The following is a 19,235-nucleotide window of genomic DNA, read 5'->3' on the forward strand; positions in this document are numbered from 1 at the left end:
CTTAAGTAGTCAAAATAAAGTTATATATAAAGTTATATCCAAGTTCACAGACTATCCTTTGCCAGTTTCTCTCCCAAGCATATAGAAAATGGCACTGTCCTCCACTCCCACATTTCTTTAAATTATTGTCAGCATCTGTGACACAGTGATCTGTACTTCTCCAATGTTAGAGGTGTGAAACAAAGCGAATGTGAGGGGCCTTTCCATGATCCTTGAAGATCACACCGGGAATTGAGTAGAAGATAGGATTCACACCCAGATTTCTGGAAATGATAGCTCTAAGTCTCAATTTTTGTCTCAAGACTTGTCTCTCGCTTGTTAAACAACTCCTTTGACTTCCCAGAATTCCTGTGTAAATTTTGACCGCTGCCAGTCAAAGGAAAAACCCAAGCCAGATATGTTGACCCTGCTGTCTTTCTGAACGTCTGCCACAGTTTGGTCAAAGCCATACCAGGTGTGTCTGTGCTGTTTATGATTATATTGGTTCGAAGCACACTCATAATATTAAAGAAATAGGTGCTTATTTTATGGAGTCTCAATCAGACAGTGTGTTGAGTTCATAGACTTTCACTCTTTTTATGAAAACAAGAAATCTAGCACAGTCATGCCCCCACCCTATCATGTACGTAGGTGGAGGTAAGTGCCAATGGCTGCCTTATAGTGTGACAGACTGATCCTTCAAATATAGACACAGTTTAGAAATACTGAAATGTTGATTTCATGACAACAAATTCAAGTAAGACAACCAATCATAATTACAGGTTTCATTTGGGAAGATGCTTTCACAGCTATGGCAACAATTTGTAAACTGTTCAGAATTTAAAGCTCTTTGTTCAAATTATATTCCCAAGGACAGATTTATTTTACAGATAATAGAATACGTTGGGAACAGTTACAAATACAAAACGCCCCCATGACAAAGTGGACATCCTTGGATTGCTCTCAATTTGACATCTTCTCAAAACACATCCTTTGGATATTTTAGGACAAGAAAGCCTATCTCTTTCTGTAGCTGCAAAGGGGAGGGAACCGCTCTTTCTTCTCTTTCCAAGACTAGGTTTAATCAGGAAGCCTTGTTTTTTTAAGATGCAGTTCTGGAATTCCATAGGTTACGGTTACATGCTAGAAGCAGACAGATGGAACCCAATTTTACGGAAAGACATGGGGTAAGGAATGACTGGACTTTTAATTAAAAACCGTGAAATAGAGAACCTATAGAACACTACTTGGTGCCGGACGTGTTCTGGTGTCGATGTGTCACACGACCCGGAGGCGTGTCCTCGTGTGAAGGTGGCCTGTGCCCGACCCTGGTCCTCTCCTCCCGCGCCCGCGTGTCCCCGGTCCCATCCTGCGCTAAGGGTGCCCAGTTTTCCTATAGCTGCGCTGTTTCTTAGGTCTTTGGGGGCGAAGCGGAGATTCATTTTTAGGGTCTGGGGAAGCGTCTGGGCTGCTCCCGACTCACAAGAAAACAAATGCACCGAACAAAAGCATAGGTATTTCCTTTTCCCTGTCGATTTCGGCGGAAGCTGGCGTGTTGGCTCCGTGGCTTAGCTGGTTAAAGCGCCTGTCTAGTAAACAGGAGATCCTGGGTTCGAATCCCAGCGGGGCCTTTTTGTGGTTTTTTTCCTACCCTCAATTAAGGGGACGGGTGATTGAAGTCCATAAGTACATTTCCTTTGTATGATTCCACGAAACTGTTTTACATGCTGCTGAGGAAGAATATTCTTATTGTTGATGAAATGATTTTTTTTTAAGAAAAAATGTTTACCTGTTTTGGTGTTCTTACATTTTTATTCCACACAGTATATTTTCAGCAAGTACAAAAGGAACTAGGGAAGCAGAAGGCAAAGTCACCAAATTTAAACTAAAAGCAATATCATAATCTCTGGTCCTCCTATTCTTTTTCTTGGGGAAATCCCAAACGGATGCCGCTTACAATCTGCAGGCAACATCTTTAGAAAGGAATGATGGATAAATGTGTTCTTGAGAAGGCTGCAGCATCTCCGACCATGTAACACAAGCTGTAAATAACTATTCAAAAAGGTGGTCTAGTGCTCAGAGTTTTTTTTGCAAAGGAAAATCAAAGAGAAAACAAATATTTGTCCCAGGCCTGTTTCTGCTGGATCTCCAGAGTCCAGCACAGGCCCTGACAAAGAGCAGACACTCAACGACAACACAAAATATGATTCATTTCTCCTTTGCCAGGCAGTTGTCAGGGTTTACTTTTGTCAGGCACTTTATATATGCTAAGTCAGGCAATCCTCACAGAATACCTATGTGGTAAGGGTCAATTATTGCCTCCATTTTAAAGAGGGGGCACCCAGGATTCAGGAATGTAGGATACGGAGATATAAAGTCACTTGCCTGGATCACACGGCTCCTAAGTGACAGAGACCAGGTAGTCTGAATAGCTCTGGACCAACCTACTGGCCCACCAAGCGCCTCTGCTTCTATTACCCTGTTTGCCATTTCCTCCTTTCTCATTTGTTTCCAGGACCCACGTGGGGATTCTAAATGGACAGAAATGGACTGAACCTGTGGCCACCTGGGTAATAGGGGAAACTTCATTTGTTTGTTCTTTTCTAGTCTTCTCTATGACAACCTTTTCTAAGGTATACCAATTCACTTTTCTTTCAATGTATGTATGAATCTTTCTGAGTTTAAGGAATTTCAGGGAGAGAGCGAGAGCAGGACAATTCTGATTGTTCATAAAAACAGATTCACCCTCTTTTCTGTCTTTGTAACCTGGTATCAGATTGGATTTCTTTTTAAAACAGAAATGGAAGGGCGGAAATTCCAGTCATCGTAGGTTTTTGATTACTTGGAGCTTTGCAATAAATTATGTAAGAATAATATTCACTACCCAAGTTTTGAGTTCAAAACCAGGAACATTGCATGTTAATATTTGTAACTGTAGTTATTAGTGCTCAAGATAAGCAGGCTGGACGTCAGAAAACTTGAATTTGAGGGCTATTTCTGGAGATGTCAATAAACATGAACGTGTGTGTGTCTAAGTCACCCTCTTCCTGGGTCCTGTTCTGCACTGCAAAATTTGTAAACTGTCAGACCCTCACATCCTGCAATTTGATCTTGCTATATCTCAAGGAAAATCTTACACAGCTTCAGAATGGAGTATGTAGGAACATGTTCAAAGACGACACCTTCTTTGTGGTGCAAAGAGTTGGACCCAATCTGGGAGTCATTCTATGTGAGTAGATGGACATACACTGCTGATCTCTTATGCAGCAAGTAAAAGCAATTGGTCTAGATATGGATGGTCTTGATGGCACAGAGCAACATAGATAAATCTCAAAACAGTAAAACTAGAATGAGATATATGACTGTCATTTATGTAAGTGAAAACCACAAAAATACATGTTCTATAAAAACAGAAAAAAAAGGATGACCTTTCTAGTGATTTCTTATGGGAGTGGGAGATGGGAAACGAGATTCAAGAAAGGGAACTAAAAAGGAATCTATAAATGAATAAAATAAAAGAGGGGCCCTGTGGACATCAGTAATAATCACCGAGGAGTCACATTCATAATATTCAACTCCTTGAATGTGAAGGAGAGAGAGGGACAGGCGACTAAAGGAAATGAGATTAAAATGACTAGAATTTCAACCTTCTTCCCTGTTGGGAACGCGGGAAACAAGTCAAAAACTGTTTGTCAGGAGTGGGATTCGAACCCACGCCTCCAGGGGAGACTGCGACCTGAACGCAGCGCCTTGGACCGCTCGGCCATCCTGACTCCGCGCCGACGAGAACTCCTGATGAGAATTTATTTGTGTATCTACCTAAACACTTCAATTTTTTTTTTCTTTCTTTTTTAAGGCGTGGTAATCTTCTTAAAAGGCGAAACTATCACTGGGCTAGAGGCCCGGGAGCCGACCTGGGGTGGAAACGCGGTAGGGACCGGAGTCGCGGGAGCCGCAGGAGCGCCGACCTAAGAACATCCACACTTGTAGGGAGTTTTCATAAGAGTTTATTTGAGCCAAACTCACGACACTGCCCACCAGCAAGGTCTCAGATGCTCCCGGGAATGACTGTTTGGCAGTACCTTTTGTGCACTTGGAATGAGGGAAGGAAGGGAAGGAAGGGAAGGATGATTGCGGGAAGGTGGGAGAAAGCAAGGTGCAGGACAGTTAACAAGACCATGTGCTCCCTTGAGAGTGGTTACGCGGGGCCTGAAACAGAGGATGGCTTCTGGTATTTGAAGGGTCTGTGAACCTTGATGTACAAGGACAGTGGACGGGGCTTGCTTAAGGCCCAGATAACCTTTGACTAAAAAGTTATGAGCCTGGGGCCTGACGACCCACCATGACCTGCCCGTTAGGGGTTTGCGGTGCCCGTGAGGTCCCTGTCGGTCACTGAATTATTCCACAGCCCCTTTCAGTTCACAACGTGCACGCAGAATCGGTTCCAGCTGTATGGTTCCAGCTGCGTGGAGGCGGTGCCGCCCCAAGGTGCGGGTGGGGGACTGGGGACCTGACTGGGAACACAGCACCCTGTCTCCACTCCATGAAATTCTAGTTACAATGAAGGCAACCATGTTGCTGGAATTGCCTCGCTTGATTTGGCATTCCCTCCAGGGAGATGTCAGGCTGTGCCAGGCAGGGCTGGGGACCTGGCCCCAGGTGTCACCGACTCCTCCCTCCTTCCTTTTGGCTGCGAACCTCCCCGCGGGCAATTAGCTGGGGACCCGGGTAAAGGGGTAGGGTGTCTTGCTTCTTGTTCTGAGTTTATCCGGCTGTACACTGAGGCTTGGTGGCCTTTTCTGTATGGAGGTTGTACTGCAATTAACAGTTTAAAAAGCAAAGAAGGTGAGTACTTTTTGTGGCTACCAAACATGGCACAGGTGTAGCTTGACACCAGGCCTCCACCACAGCAGCTTCTGCAAACGCACCTGAAGGTCAGGTGTGACCTACTTGGGGTTTTGTTTCCACATGTTAGCAGTCAGGATCCTGGGGTCCGAATATCAGTGACGGGATGTGAGGGAACCTGACTGAGTTCGAGATTCCCACACAACCAGAACTGGTCAGTTAACTGCCTGGAGGAGTTTAGACAAATCGTTTTCCCTCTGTCAACCCAGAAACTGCTTTCTTAGGCACCTTCCAGTTTCATGTGATGTCAGTTGATGAAATACAATGCTTAATCCCTTACATTAAGCATCAAATCCCCATCCCCAGGAACCAGTCGGATGCAAACGATCAGTCTCGTGCAGACCAGCCCCGCTGGACATTTGGGGGACAGAGTCCAGCAATCTGTGTGTAACAAGCCCTCACTGTGATTTCGAGCTGTGCTCAAGTTTGACAACCACTGGCTTAAAGTACAATAACCTTGTGACTCTTAATAGAGAAAGCGCTGTCATGTCAGCAGGAAGTGACATGTGAAGGGTCTGGAGGATGCCTCTAGGAATGTTCCAGTGCAGTGGTTCCCCCCTGGGGAGGTTTGTAAATACAGCTGTCCCCTCCCCCCCAGGCCACTTGAATTGGAACATCTGGGCTTTCCACCTGGCAGTTGTATTAGTTATCGGTATCTCTACCTGCAGGTGTACCCAGGTTTGAGAACATTGTTTCGAGCTCGGCTTTAGAGAAAGGCTGACTATATCTTTTAAGGATGAGCATTTGAATAAGTGTCCAGGCCTCCGTGGTCCAGGGCTGGGGCCCAACATTTGTTAAACAAGGAGCAGAGGTTCACAGTGGGTGTCCCTCATGCTGAGTGTGCCTGCCCCCACACTGGGGTGTCTGGAGGTGAGTCACTGCGGAGAGCCTGGGATCACCACCACCACTGGCTTGTGATGCTGGAGCCCTACCAACCTGGGAGGTAAGATGCAAACAATCTGTAGAGAATTAAAATCCAATCATCGGCCTGGGTGCATGGGAGGAGGTGGCACATCAGCATTTTGTGGAGACAAATGTGTATCTCAAGGATGCCCATAAACTTTCATGGTGCCATAGATCCAGCCACACCCAATGTCATCACGGGATAAAACCAAAGAACGAATCTACATAATTGAAAGGCCAGAACATGTGAAGAAATGGAAGTTTCATGAGAAGATTCCTTGACCAAGAGGTACGGTACTTTTTTTTAACCTCTTCATTCATGAAATTGGTCTACCACGAATGAATGTGCCAAACAATAAGGAGAGAAATATCGTGAGGAGTCTGAGCTACATGAAGACACACACACACACACACACACACACACACACACACACACACACACACATTTGAATAAGGAACACTGTAGCTAAAACATGAGTTAGGCCTAGAGGAGGAAAGGGGGTGAGTGTGCTGTCGTGCGGGGTGTCAGGGGGGGTCTCTTGTCCCGTTCCTCACATAAGAACGCAGGATATGGTGAGGCCAAAAAGGAACACCCATGGAGCCATAGATAGGGGGGTCATACCACTATATTCTTGCTGGCGGCTGGGCTGGAGACACAGGAAGCAGGAGCCGCACGATCCGCAACCTGACGTCCACTACTCTGCAATCCACAATCCGCACTCCGCCGTGCTACCTGCAATCCGCTCTTGCCAGCTCAGCCCCCATCTTCTTGCTAGCCCCCATTTTCTGGTAGTGTAGCCACAGCAGTTATGTTAGTGGCCAGTGGCTCATTGGTTACAGCTGACGGCCACCTAGCCACAGCTGATGGCCAGCCAATCACAGTTGATGGCCATTTACTACCCGAGCCAGCACCTTTCCACGTGAGGCCAAGAGCCTGGAAACTGCACTCCTGGCTCTGTCCCCACATGTGCCCACAAATTCCTTGAGATAAGCTGCTTTCTAGTCCATTGTGCAGAGTTTACCTCAGCCAGAGGATGAACTGTCTCAGGCCAGAGGAAATACAGCCTGGGGTCAAATCCCAGCCTTCCCCCTCACCAACAGGTGATTGGAGCCATCACACCTATCTGTACTTTAGTCTTACCTACTGTAACTATACACACTTGTCCCCAAAATGCATTTCGCACACTGCTCACGGTCTGGGGGCATGTCTCTTAAAGTGTTTTTGGCCCCACAGCTGAGTGTTCTGCTCCAAGTATGCGTACATCTGGAAGCAGACGTTCATCTGCAGTCAAACTCCAGGGTGCACATGAATCACCCGGGTTGCAGTTAAAATGCAGTTTTGTCTTCTGGAGGTCTGGGCTGGGGCTCAGGGTTTTGTGCTCTGACAAGCTGGCCCAGGACCAGCTGAGTGGCAGTGCTCCAAAGTGTTCATGGCATCCTTGTTCCTCGGGGCCAGCCAGTCCTCTGGGGTGAATTCGAGTGGCTCAGATTTGCTTGTTGATAGTTCAGCCTATTACTGGCATTGGTGGGGGAGAAGACTTTCTGGGGCTACTGGAATCTCAGTATCACCGATGTCGCCTCAGGTGACTAAGACAGGTTTTGGCAAAGCGTTTGGCAAGGCAGCATTCCAGAAGATTCGGGAATAAAGCCAGAATTACCAAGATAATTTCCTGCAGGTGCTGGTAGCTGATGCCAGCTGGAAAGGGAGCCTCCAGCCTCATCAGATAAGTTCTTCCTCATGGGGCCTCGTGCACAGAGGCTGGAACTGGGACAAGGAAGGACGCAGATGTTTCCTAAGAAGCTACCACCTGTACCTGGTAGCCATTTTCCTTGAAGATCATGGGGAAAAGGAAAGGGGAGGGGAGTCACAGAGCTGGTTAGAACCTGTGACATGACCATGTTCCCTCTGCTCTCAGCGGCAATCCTGTGGCAGCCACATCTATTCTGGGCGAGGGTCCACACACACATTTCAGGATACACATCACACAGTAAACTGGCCAAGCAACTTCCTGAGGTTCCCAGGGCACTTTACACAAGTCAGACTTTGAATTTCTTTGACCCTAAAGTACAATCTGAATGCAAATGAATGCTTTTAAAGCAGGGATACGTGATTTCTTCTCCCAGGAGTATAGTGTGGAGTGGGTGGCATGGGGTGGACAGTGTGGGAGAGTACTTGAGGCAGGGGTGAGGAAGGGAGGTACTGGAGACTCACATTCTGTCCCTCTGGGCAGCAGAGCTGGTTGAATTGCATTCAGGTCACAGCCTCTGTGACAGGACGTTCCTTATTCTGGCTTGGGGCCACTCAGGGGAAAGTGGGCATCTCCCTGAACTACCAGGGCCACTGAGTGGGAACCCAGGGCCTCCCCTTTGGAACAGTGTTGTCAAAGATCACCCACATTTTTTGTTTGTTTTCCAATCATGAGGTATTACCATTAAACATTTCCCGTCAGGCCCTGGGAGGAGTCTCGGGTAAACAGAACCGCCCTGGTTGGCCAGCAGCATCCCCATGCCGGTTTCTTTTCTCTGTGTTTTGGTTCCTTTGGTTGAAGTAAAGGAAGGAAGCTGAAGGTGCTACTTTTAGCAATCAGACAGACTTATTTATTAGGGTAAGACCATGGGCGACATCTCTCCCGAAAACTGGAGAAATACAATGGAAATGGGAGGTGTGAGGCTGGATAAATTTGCAGTCCGTTGGCAAGAGAAGCCACAGGAATACAGGAAAATGCAAACACAGATGGAGCATTGAAGGAACCAGAAGAGGAGCACATTACAGGAAGGCTGCCTGGGGAGGGGGTGGGGGCCAGGTAATTGGAGGTGCATTTGAGGGGGTTAAACAGGATGCTGGGATGAAGGCTGAGGGGGTGTGAGGCTGAGACAGGAGCCGAGGAAGTGGTGGTATCACTGAGGCATTCCTAGAAATGCTTCTGATGTGGGGAGAGTCTAGCTCATGAGGAGAAAGAGAACAGGGAGCTTGTGGAGTCCACAGAATGAGGGTGGAACAACCCCGGGAAAGGAGCAACAAGTGGTGCAGAGAGAGGAGGGCCTGCAGCACGGCCCTGCACAGGACTTTGAGCTTCGTCTAGGCCGTGCCCTGCTGTCACGCCTTCTGTGTGACTCCTAGGCCTACGCATTTCATCTCACTCCCTACTGCCAGTAGCTCAGATCCCACAGAAGTAGGGCTAGCTTCCTCAGCCCTGTAGGACATGATTTATTTGCTAAACGTGCGATACAGGCCCTAAAACGCTAGGGACAGGTCAGCGTTCATCCTTGCCTGGGTCACCTCACTTTCCTCCATCATGATGTCTCCTCCAACTGACCTTCCATTCCCAGAACACTTTGGGGTTTGTGCTTGCCTAAAACCTGTTCCTCACATACCCTATTCTGGACACCAGGGTGTTTTGGTCATAATCACATGCCAACCTAACCTGTCTGCATCCCTGAGATGTCCCTTCTGGTTCCTTCCAAGTCCCTCCCTATAGGATTTGGCCTCAAGGGATAGGAGACCAGAGCAGTTGAAGAGTCACCTCCCTGCCCCCTGAATACTGGGCCAGAAACAGATTAGGTCCTACACCTCACACTCTGTAGCAGCAGCAACACAACCTTCCCAGGACAAATTGATCCCTGACCCACAGGAAGAAAGGGGGGCTGTTGAAGCTGACAGCTGCAGCCTTGGGGTGGTGTAGAGGCGGGGCAGAGTGAAGGGAAAGAACTGAGCTGGGAGGTTCCTTAAGGTGGCCCTTGGCTGGGTTGGGTGGGGATTAGTTTAGAATGGAGGGTGTCCCCAGAGGCTGTGTCCTCTCCCAGGGGGGACAGTGGGATCTCCTTAGAAGGGGCCTTGACATCAGCAGCTACAGTGACTCCCTCAAGCCCGTCAGTGATCCGGCAGATGGTCAGGGGCTTTTTACCACAGGACCACAGGCAGAAGAAGGGCCGGAGGGGGCCAGAGAAAGAGGCGCTGGGGAAAGTATAGATATGGGAGCCGTCAGTCATGTTGTAGAAGGAGATGTCCCCTGATTCATAGTCCAGGAAAATTCCAACCCGGCGGGGGGGTCCTGCCAGTGGGAGAGGGGTTCGCAGGGGGGTGAGGGCCCAGTACCCATTTCCATACAGCTCCACAGCCCAGAACCCATTCTCGGGAGTCATGGGGTCAAACCCTTTCTTTACCACGTCCTCCCTACACACCCCAACTGCCCAGTCGGTCCTGTCTCCCACCTCCACCTCCCAGTAATGTGTCCCCGAGGTGAAGGCCTCCCGACCCAACACGCAAGGCCAGGAGTCAAATCTCTCTGGTTTCTCAGGCAGTTTCTGACGTGAATCTTCCAGCCGGACAGATTTGAAATCCTCATACAGGAAGAGGTGAGGGTGGGCGGTGTCTGGGTCCAGAGTCACATCAACTAGAGATAGAGGGAAAGTGAGTGTGAGCACGACATCAGAGGTTACAGGGCCCGTCCTTCCTTCTCCAAAGAGGCAAGGCACCGGTGTAGGAGCTGACAGGCCTCCTTGGAGCAGAGCTGGTTGGCAGGCTCAGCTGTCTATCCCCCTCGTCCATTAGCAGCCACAGGGAGATGTATGAGCTGACTGTCCCCAGGGCCTAAAGGGACCCTGTCAGAGGCTGCATAGTCTCCTATCCACCTCCCAAGGGCCCTCTTTTTGCCTCCAGGAAGAGTTGAGGCCATTTGCCATCATCTTTCCCCTCTCTATCCGCATCACTGAAATGTGTTAGTGTGTTTTTATTTCCGAGTATCATAGGACTTTGAATCCCTGGGGGACAGAGCCTCAGAGCCTGTGAGAAGTTCAGAGCTGCTGACCTGCATGCAGAGTAGCCTTTTTCCAGTCTGCAACGAAAGAGAAAGACAGTCATTGGCAGGTTTTATAACACGGGGGAGAAAACCTTGTGGGTGAAATAATGACAAGAAGATAGAACTTACTGAGCTGTTCCAGGAGTTTCTCTGGAAAAAAAGCAGACATGCCTAATGACTTTCTGTAGTGGGAATGAGGGAGGGGACACAAGTGGTGTGAGAAACACACAAAGGAGTTACTGTCAAATCGTGATTCCTGATTTCTGAATCATCACCAATACTGAAAAACAAGGATTCTGTTTCGTTTTCTAAGGAATCTGCAGGATGTTTCTACTGGGAAATTGAGTTAAAAGTGAGGATAGAGTCTCAGGGTGAGTAGTGAGCAAACATTGGGTCTAATGCCTGTTCGAATTGGCTGACTCCTGCACCCAATCCCCTGTCCACCGTATCGGGTATCAGTGATTTCAGGAGCCTTTTAATCTCCTCTGACTTTCTGAATTCTAGAGTCAAATATCTTCCATTGGCAGTCATCCTAAAGGACTTGGACCACCTCACTTGGAAGCACTTCTGACAAGTAGCCTGGGATTCTGTGACTTACCTGTAGAACTGAATTCACTCTTCCTGTAGCTGGATCTTTCCTTGTATAGCCTCCAGGTGAAGAATATGGACCCAATGGTGAGAATTCCTAGGACCATCAAGATGACAGCCACAACCACCATCCAGGGAGTCAGCTTTGGGAAGAAGGGAGCTAAAACATAATCCCCCAGAAGGACATTTGTTCAGAAACTTTGAGCCAGTCCAGCTTTTCTTCCAAAGGGGCTCAGAAGAGGGGATGACCTGGACCTCTCCCCTCATCCCATGGCCAAGATAGACCCTCCAGCACCACTCAGCTTTTCAGAAAAATGTCATCTTACATAGGAGAGAGCAGAGAAAGAGAGGAATGAAAAGGAACAAGAGTCATGTGGGGACAGAACCTGTGAAATACTGACAACAATGGACCAATTCACGTTATTATGGAAATTCCTCCTTAACAATCAATGCAGGGTAGTAGTCAAGGGATGAGGTAATTAAATAAGGAAGGGGAAATGTTACCTCTATGTGCCACAGAATGGGGTGCAGTGACCAAATAATAAGGAATAGTTCCTGCCTGGATCAGAAATGGCGTTTGGGGAATCCTAAGGCAGTTTGCTTTCCTGAGGCCCCTGGAAACCTAGACAGAGCTCTAGCATGGGGTGGGGAGGAAGAATGGGGCAAGCACTGAATCGGAGAACTAGCCTAGTCTTCTTGTTTGACCATCTCTGGATGAGGAACGGCCCAGGGACAAAGCTTCTCTAAGATACATCTCCTAAGATGGGAGAGCTGGAATTTCTATGAGGTCTATTTAGTTTATGGCTTCAGAGTCTTTACTCTTTCGGTGAAGTTTGTGGGCTCCCTCAAGTCCGTGGGCAGGAGTTTAGGTGGGGAAAGTAGACAACTTTGCCAAAGGTCAAGCTGGGCAGGGGTCCTCAATGATGGTCCTGAAGCTGTGCCACGTAGGAACCCAGCCTTGGTCCCACTCACCTGGTATGGAAACCGCTACTGCCTTCTCCTGGCTAAGAAGGGTATTCTGGATACAACAGGACACATTCTTCACAGAGGTATCCCTGATGACCACGGAAGCCGCCACAGCAAACAGGCCTTTGTCATCAAGATTCCTGGACTCAGACACGGATGGGAACGTCTCTCCCCCGGGAGCTCTCCACTGCACCTGGGGCTCTGGGTACCATCCCACGGAGGTGCACTCCAGCCGGGTCTCCCCACTCTCTTGAACATCTATGTGGACGTGAGGATCCGAGCCCAGAGCTGTAGAGAGAGAAGCTGGTCTTACTTCTTAGGTGGACACCCTTCGGGGAGGCTTATAACCATAGAGCTACAGAGTTTGAGAAAGAGGCACAAAGGGAGTGGTAACGACGGGGACTGATCTCCATTTTTCATAACACAGGGAAACTGAGGTGTAAATAAAAAGAATTCCATAACCTTATCAGAGAGAGATGCCATATTGGGATTTAGTGTTTGAAATGTAGCCAGGAGTTTGAGGGGCAGACATAGGGTGCTGGTCCAGTGATCAGGAACATCAAGACCAATGGCTAGTGGCGGGTCAATGTCTAGGCTGGGAGCTGCAGAGATGGGAGGGAGCTCTGTGGTTGGAAGTATTATGGGAAGGCTTTGGGGAGGAGGGCAACTAGGGTTGGGTATTTCAGGATGAACAGAGAGGGAGTATTCTTGAGGAGAAGGGGGTTTGGGGTCCTTTGCACTGAGATCATAGCTGACAATTTAAGTTTCCTTTACCTGTGACATCTTCCCTCACACGATTATGCCCTAACATAAATCAGCATGTGCTTTGCCTGTTTGTTTAACTTATTTATTTTCTTACAATTCCACAGAAAACACCATGCTGCAGAAGAGTCCTTAAAACAGAGGCCCACAGCCATTGGTTTAAACCCATACTCCAAGTTTGTGAATATATGTGAGAATGTGTGTTCTTTTCACGAAAAGGACTACCACCAGGGGCATTCTCCAAGGTGTCTATCACCTATTAAAGGTACAATGACAGTTTCATGCTATTAAATCTCTAGGGTTTTGTACGTGATGTTGCCTCAGGCAGGGTCCCTGTTGCAAGGTAGGGACCCAGATTTCACCCAGGTACTTTTTAAACTTTATTTGAATATATACATGAAAGGCTATATATTTGTGTATCGTTACAATTTATAGCAGCCCGAGGTACAGTAATAATACCTTACAAGTGCATAATGCTTCTAGAGTTGCCAAACCCTCATAGATTGTCTGAGGCCTGATCTGCCGCTTTCCAAAGAAAGAGATTCCTAGAAAGATGTGTCCCCTCGGGCGTCGCGGAGAAAGTCACCCCGGTGTCTCACCCGCCACCTTCAGGCGCATGCTGGCCTCTCCGTAGCTGTCGTTGTGCCTGAAGAGGCACCTGTACTCCCCGTCGTCCGAGGCCCGGACCCCGCGGATCCTCAGCGCCACGCGGCCCTGCGCGATGTCGTCCTGCAGCAGCGTGACCCTGCCGCGGTACCCGGCCATCTGCTCGGCGTCCTGCGTGCGCCCGTCTCGGTGAACCAGCACCGCGGGCGACAGTGTCTCCCGGCACCAGCGCAGCTCCATGTGCGCTGCGCTCGCGGTCGGCGACAGGCGGCAGGGCAGCTCCGCGGCCTCTCCCACCACGGCCAGGATGGGCTCCGGGGGCCCGATCACCGCCAAGTGAGCTGCCGAGACCGGGAGGGTCAGGCGGGGCGGAGAGCCAGAGCCGAGGGCGGAGCACACCCGGCTCCCCCGGAGGAGCCTCTCCCACCGCTCCCCGATTTCCCGACCCGGGGGTGTCGCTAGGGGGAGCCTAATGGCATTGTCCGCACTGACGGAGAAATCTGTGCCCTGCGGGCCAGGCAGAGAGGGGAAGACCCACCAGAATCCAGCCCGGGCAGCTGCAGGAGCAGGAGCGTGAGCACACACGCGGGGACGCAGGGCTCTGGGCGGACGGCCATCTCTGTCCCCCGCTGGAGTCCGTCAGGAGCTTCAGCCTGGGAGAGCAAGGGGCAGGCGGGGACTTGGGCCGCTGTTGTCCCCAGCCTCCCAACAGCTCGCTCCCACTCGAGTGCCTCCTCCCTCCTGCCCCGCAGCGCAGGCTTCCAGTCCGCGCCGCCCACCCATCACCCTGACTGCTCCCCCAAAACCCACGGAGACTTAGGAGATGAGCCCAGCGGTGCGATGCACGTCAATGAACACACCTTGGAAAGCTTGCCCCAGAACAGTTCTTCTGTCAAATGCAGGAATTCGGTGTTTGCTTTTAGAGATGGTAGTAAAGATAAAGGGGTGGGGCACAGGGGGAGTGCAGGGGACTGGAGTGGAGGAGGACAGAGGGAAAGGCTGGGAGGAGGTGGAACAGGAAGGGGGAGCGGAGGAGAGCTCAGCGCTTGCAGAGCCGAGGGTCTGGGATTCCGGAGGAAGGGTCCGGAGGGAGCGGAAACCCCTCCTGGCTGCGGCTCTCGGGCTGAGAGGAATCACAGATACTGACCTCAGATGGAGGAAAAGGCACCAACAAGCCACTGCCATCAAGTGAAAAGGCTGCTTGTGGCGCCAGGGGCAAAGTTAAAGCCAGCAGGAGAAGGAAGGGGGAAGTGCTCTCCGGAAAGCCCGCCCAGGCCCCTCATATTTACTTTGGAAAACAAAAGTCTTCCCCCAGGGGAGGGTCTGTGGGTTTGTGGGCTGAAGCTCAGAGATCAGGATGTACATTGATGGGCTGGACTAAACCCAAGAGGACACAGCAAACAAGGAAGGGGGTCAAGAGAACACCAGCATGAGAGGTGAGACCCGGGGCCAGCTACCTCACCTCTCCTGGCCTCAGGTCTCTTCCTCTCAGCTGGGAGTATTGTTAATAGTGATCTTTTCCAGGGAGGTGTTGGGGGGGTTAAATGAGATTAAGCATGGAAAGTACTTCGCATAGAGTAGGGACTTAGAAGAATGTACCCTGTTATTCTACTATTATTTATGTGGGTTGGAAAATTAAAGGTAGGCTGGGAATGCCTCTGTGTGATTCAGTTTTCAGGGCCCCAGAAAGCAACGCCTCCCTGAAAGCAGTTCTTGAGGCCTGCAATTCCTTATTTCAGGTAAACTTCTTGTTATAGAAAAAAAATTTAAATACAGGGAAAAAAATTTCTTTAAGTAGAAATCAACCATAATGTCACCAACTAATGATAGCTTGTATTCGTATTTTGGCATATTTCCTCCCAGCCTTTATTTTATGCTCATGTACATCAAAAAAAAAAAAAAAAGAAGAAGAAGAAGAAGAAGAAGAATTGATGAGGCTCTTGCATACTTTGAAACACTGTTAAAAACTACATATTATCACGTTGTAGATTCATATAATTCCCAAGATCACAGGACACCTTGGGTTTGGGCCAATTATAAACAGTGCACTTTACACACGAAATGTCTTTGTGCACATCTCTGATAACTTCCTGATACACTTTCTGGTAAATTCCCAGAAATATAGTCATTGGGTCAAAGGGTATGAGCATATGGCCAAAGCTCCTTCCTGAAATGCTGAGCCTATCTCCCCATCGGGGACATCCTCACCTAACCTCATGGGCCCTGTGGGGACAGGGAGTGGGGCCAGTTAATCCTCATCACTGATGGGCCAGTGGGATGGATGCAGCTGTTATCCTGCTGTACACTTATATAACTGTGAGGCTGGCCATTTTTCACATCAACCTTTTAACATATTCTGGAATTGAGCTTTTCAGGCCAATTGCCCTTTTTTTTTTCTAGACAGATTCTGGTGCAATTTCTTATCAATCTAGTGCTATATGAGTCTTTTTTATAAATTGAAGCTGTCAACTCTATGACGTTTGTGGCAAACACCCTTCACTATCCCAATTTGTTCTTGGCCTTTTAATTGGAACTCTAATTAAAACCAACAAAAGACACAACTGCCCCAACTGACCCAGCAGACTGCCAGGAGAGTGACTTCCCCAATGCAAACCTGATCCTATCACCTTGTGCTAAAAAATCCTTATGCATCTCCTCGTGACCTCAGGCACCTTAATCAGGTCAAAAAAGTGCTGTAGTATGTGTGATCTCCTGCTTCCTTCCTCTCAGCCTCTACTCCCTTCCCTCCCATGGCCCACCTGCACACTGGCAGAATCTGGGTGGAGATGTGGTTGTTTCAACCCACAACACCCTCGGTGGCCTGAAGGTAGTGCTGTCTCCCCAGTTGGCAGCTGCCGGCTTTGCAGGAACTGGAGGGCTGCCCAGAGGGAATGCTGTGGCTCCCGCTCCTGGGCTTGTCTCTTTTGCACGTGGCTAGACCGAGCTAAGGCAAAGGGCTGGGTGAGTGGCGTGGGTAGCACAGCAGTCTGTGGCTTGCTAGTGAGTTTTGTGGTCAGCTGCTCTTTCCTGGAGGCACAGGTTGTTGGCACTCTGGGAATAATCAGACATGACAGATGATAGTTGACCCTGACATAATCATTCGCTGTAATACTGACATAATCCCCCTATTTACCACCTGTGTTAATGTATGTGCACCGTAGCCCCACAGAGTTTGCATTCGCACAGGTGGAGGGAGGTGACATATGGCCTAGGGAGACGAGGCTGAGGGCCCTGGGAGTGGCGAATTCTCTGAGTCATATTCCTGGAAACGCTTTTGAAATGGAGAGTTCCTAGAATAAACAAGAGGAGCAGACAGGGAACATACTGTAGAAAAGCCAATAAAGTGAGGTTGGATTGAGCAAGGGAGAGAGGGGAGGATGCAGGGTGGGACCAGCATTGTCTGGACCACTCTGCATTCTCCCCAGAATCTACCCCATGGCAGCTTGTCCCTGTCACCTGGTGGGGCAGGTGACACTCCAAGCAGGGTTACAGTCACCCTCTGGAGGACTGGTTCCAGAACACAGAGTTTAGAAACTTTAGGAGCAGGTCATGAATTCACCTTGTTTTCCTTTTGTTATTGTGGGGACAGAGCCCCAGAGAGCAGTTTCCAGGCTCTCGGCATCACATAGAAAGGTGCTGGCTCAGGTAATAAATGGCCATCAACTGTGATTGGATGGCCATCAGCTGTGGCTAGTTGGTCGTCAGCTGTAACCAGTGAGCCATTGGCCACTAATATAACTGCTGTGGCTATGCCAGCAGAAAATGGGGGCTAGCAAGAAGATGGTGGTTCAACTAGCAAGCGCGGACTGCAGTTAGCACGGCGGAGTGCGGATTGCAGATTGCAGAAAAGAGGATGGCAGGTTGCAGATAGTGTGGCTCCTGCTTCCTGTGTCTCCAACCCAGCCGCCAGTGAGACTATAGTGGCATGACTCCCCTACCTATGGCTCCGTGGGTGTTCCTTTTTGGCCTCACCATGTCCTGCGTTCTTATGTGGGGAGCGGGACCAGAGACCTCGCCTGACGCCCTGCATGACAGTCATAGCTGTCACTCTTGTTCGCTTATCAGACCTTGTCGTAGTTTGAGTTCCACCAAAAGCAGACCCTGAGACAAATAAGGAGGCAAGTAATTTATCTGGGATGTGATCCCAGCAAACACTGAGGGAAAGTGAAGAAATGAGACTGAGCCAACAAAGAGTGTGATGACAGCTGATTACTGTGTGGACACCTGGGGCTCAACCTTGCTGAGGACCCCCCTGAGCCACCCAACTCAGAATTGTCACTGAGGAATGAGACACAGAAGGGCTTATTCACAATCCAGCCCCTCACTGGCTGAGTTTCGAGAAGAAACTGTGTGTGTGTGTGAGAGAGAGAGAGAGAGAAAGAGAGAGAGAGAGAGAGAGAGAGAATCACCAGTGAACAGGAGAAGAGGAAGGGGCGAAGAGAAGAGAGGAGAGGGGAGGAGAGAGGAGGGGAGACTAATAGGTTGTAAATGTGAGAGATTCAGAAGGAATCTCTTTTTCTCCAAAGAAATGAGACATCTTGCTAGTAATTGCCAGTATCCTCAAAGACCTTTTCCACCCGCCGCCTGCACTCCCTGCCGCTGGCCCCTACACCCCTTCCCCCATACCAAATCCTTTCCAAATTATCAGGCATACAAATTAGTATGCCTTCAAGTTACTTGGGGGAGGATAAATTGGTTAAGACAACCTTATGGTCACATTCTAAGATACCTGTATGTCTCCTAAGGAAAACAGAGAACAGTTTCCCACCATCTCTCTTGCCCTCACCGCTAGGATACTGTCAGTTTTCACTTCTGTGTATCCTCAGGCTTTGAACCCATGGGAGGTAGGAGCTCAGAGACCTAGAGAATGAAGAGCCACCCAGCTGCACACAGTTGTGCTTTTTTCATTCTGTAGGAAGAGTGGTTTTATGGCTTTGTTGGCAGAACGATGGGGGGGTGACCCCAATTTCCCATGCCTAATCCCCTCCTGGCAAAAGTAGGGGTTTGTGGGACAGACTGAAGTGGGGCAGTGAGGCCTCAGAAGTGGGAACGGGTGGAAGACTGAGGTTAGAGAACAAAGGCTGCTGGTTGCCCTGGGTGGCTGCTTAAGGTATCTTTTGGCTGAGTTGTATAGTCACTGGTTTGGAAAGGCAGAGTCCTCCTCCAGAAGACACAGCCTCTTTATGATCCAGCTGTTGTCCACCACCTAAGGCAGATGCAAGTAAAATAATTGCCACTCCTTGTTTTCAAGAAATAAAGGAAAAGTTGCTCTCACCAGGTGAGCTGAGTCAGGTGAAATGGACAAGTCTTGGAAGTGAGGACTCCCAGGGAAGCAACAGATGGGACAAATGAGGACATGTCCCCAGAAATAGGTTTTTGATGAGAAGGGTCCCTCAATGGCAGAAAAAGAAGGGCATTCTAAAAAAATTAAATTCCCCACGCAGAAAATGAAACTAGACATTACCTCTGTATCTTGCTCTGTTTGGTTCTCAAGATGTTGCTGTTCTAAATGGAAGAGGGGCTGTGTAATTATTCAGTGACCGACAGGGACCTCCCGGGGACCGCAAACCCCTAACGGGCAGGTCATGGTGGGTCGTCAGGCCCCAGGCTCATAACTTTTTAGTCAAAGGTTATCTGGGCCTTAAGCAGCCCCGTCCACTGTCCTTGTACATCAAGGTTCACAGACCCTTGAAATACCAGAAGCCATCCTCTGTTTCAGGCCCCGGG

At 49.2% G+C, this 19,235-nt stretch overlaps 2 protein-coding genes across 2 annotated transcripts in view; both read right to left on the reverse strand.

The window, feature by feature from the left end:
* LOC308510680 (histone H1.3-like) overlaps positions 1–19,235 on the reverse strand; it is a gene marked incomplete at both ends in the record, with an annotated part of 269,863 nt that overhangs the window by 172,516 nt on the left and 78,112 nt on the right. The window lies entirely within an intron of this gene.
* BTN1A1 (butyrophilin subfamily 1 member A1) lies at positions 8,367–14,125 on the reverse strand (the record flags this gene model as incomplete). The annotated part of the gene is made up of 7 exons (XM_081080450.1): positions 8,367–10,181; positions 10,596–10,622; positions 10,716–10,736; positions 11,185–11,334; positions 12,147–12,428; positions 13,502–13,849; positions 14,047–14,125. The coding sequence occupies 7 exons, from the start codon at positions 14,123–14,125 to the stop codon at positions 9,514–9,516; spliced, it is 1,575 nt and encodes a 524-aa protein (XP_080936576.1). The 3' UTR covers positions 8,367–9,513.

The sequence above is a fragment of the Rhinolophus hipposideros genome, assembly GCF_964194185.1.
Source record: "Rhinolophus hipposideros genome assembly, chromosome: 19".
Lineage (NCBI taxonomy): Eukaryota > Metazoa > Chordata > Mammalia > Chiroptera > Rhinolophidae > Rhinolophus > Rhinolophus hipposideros.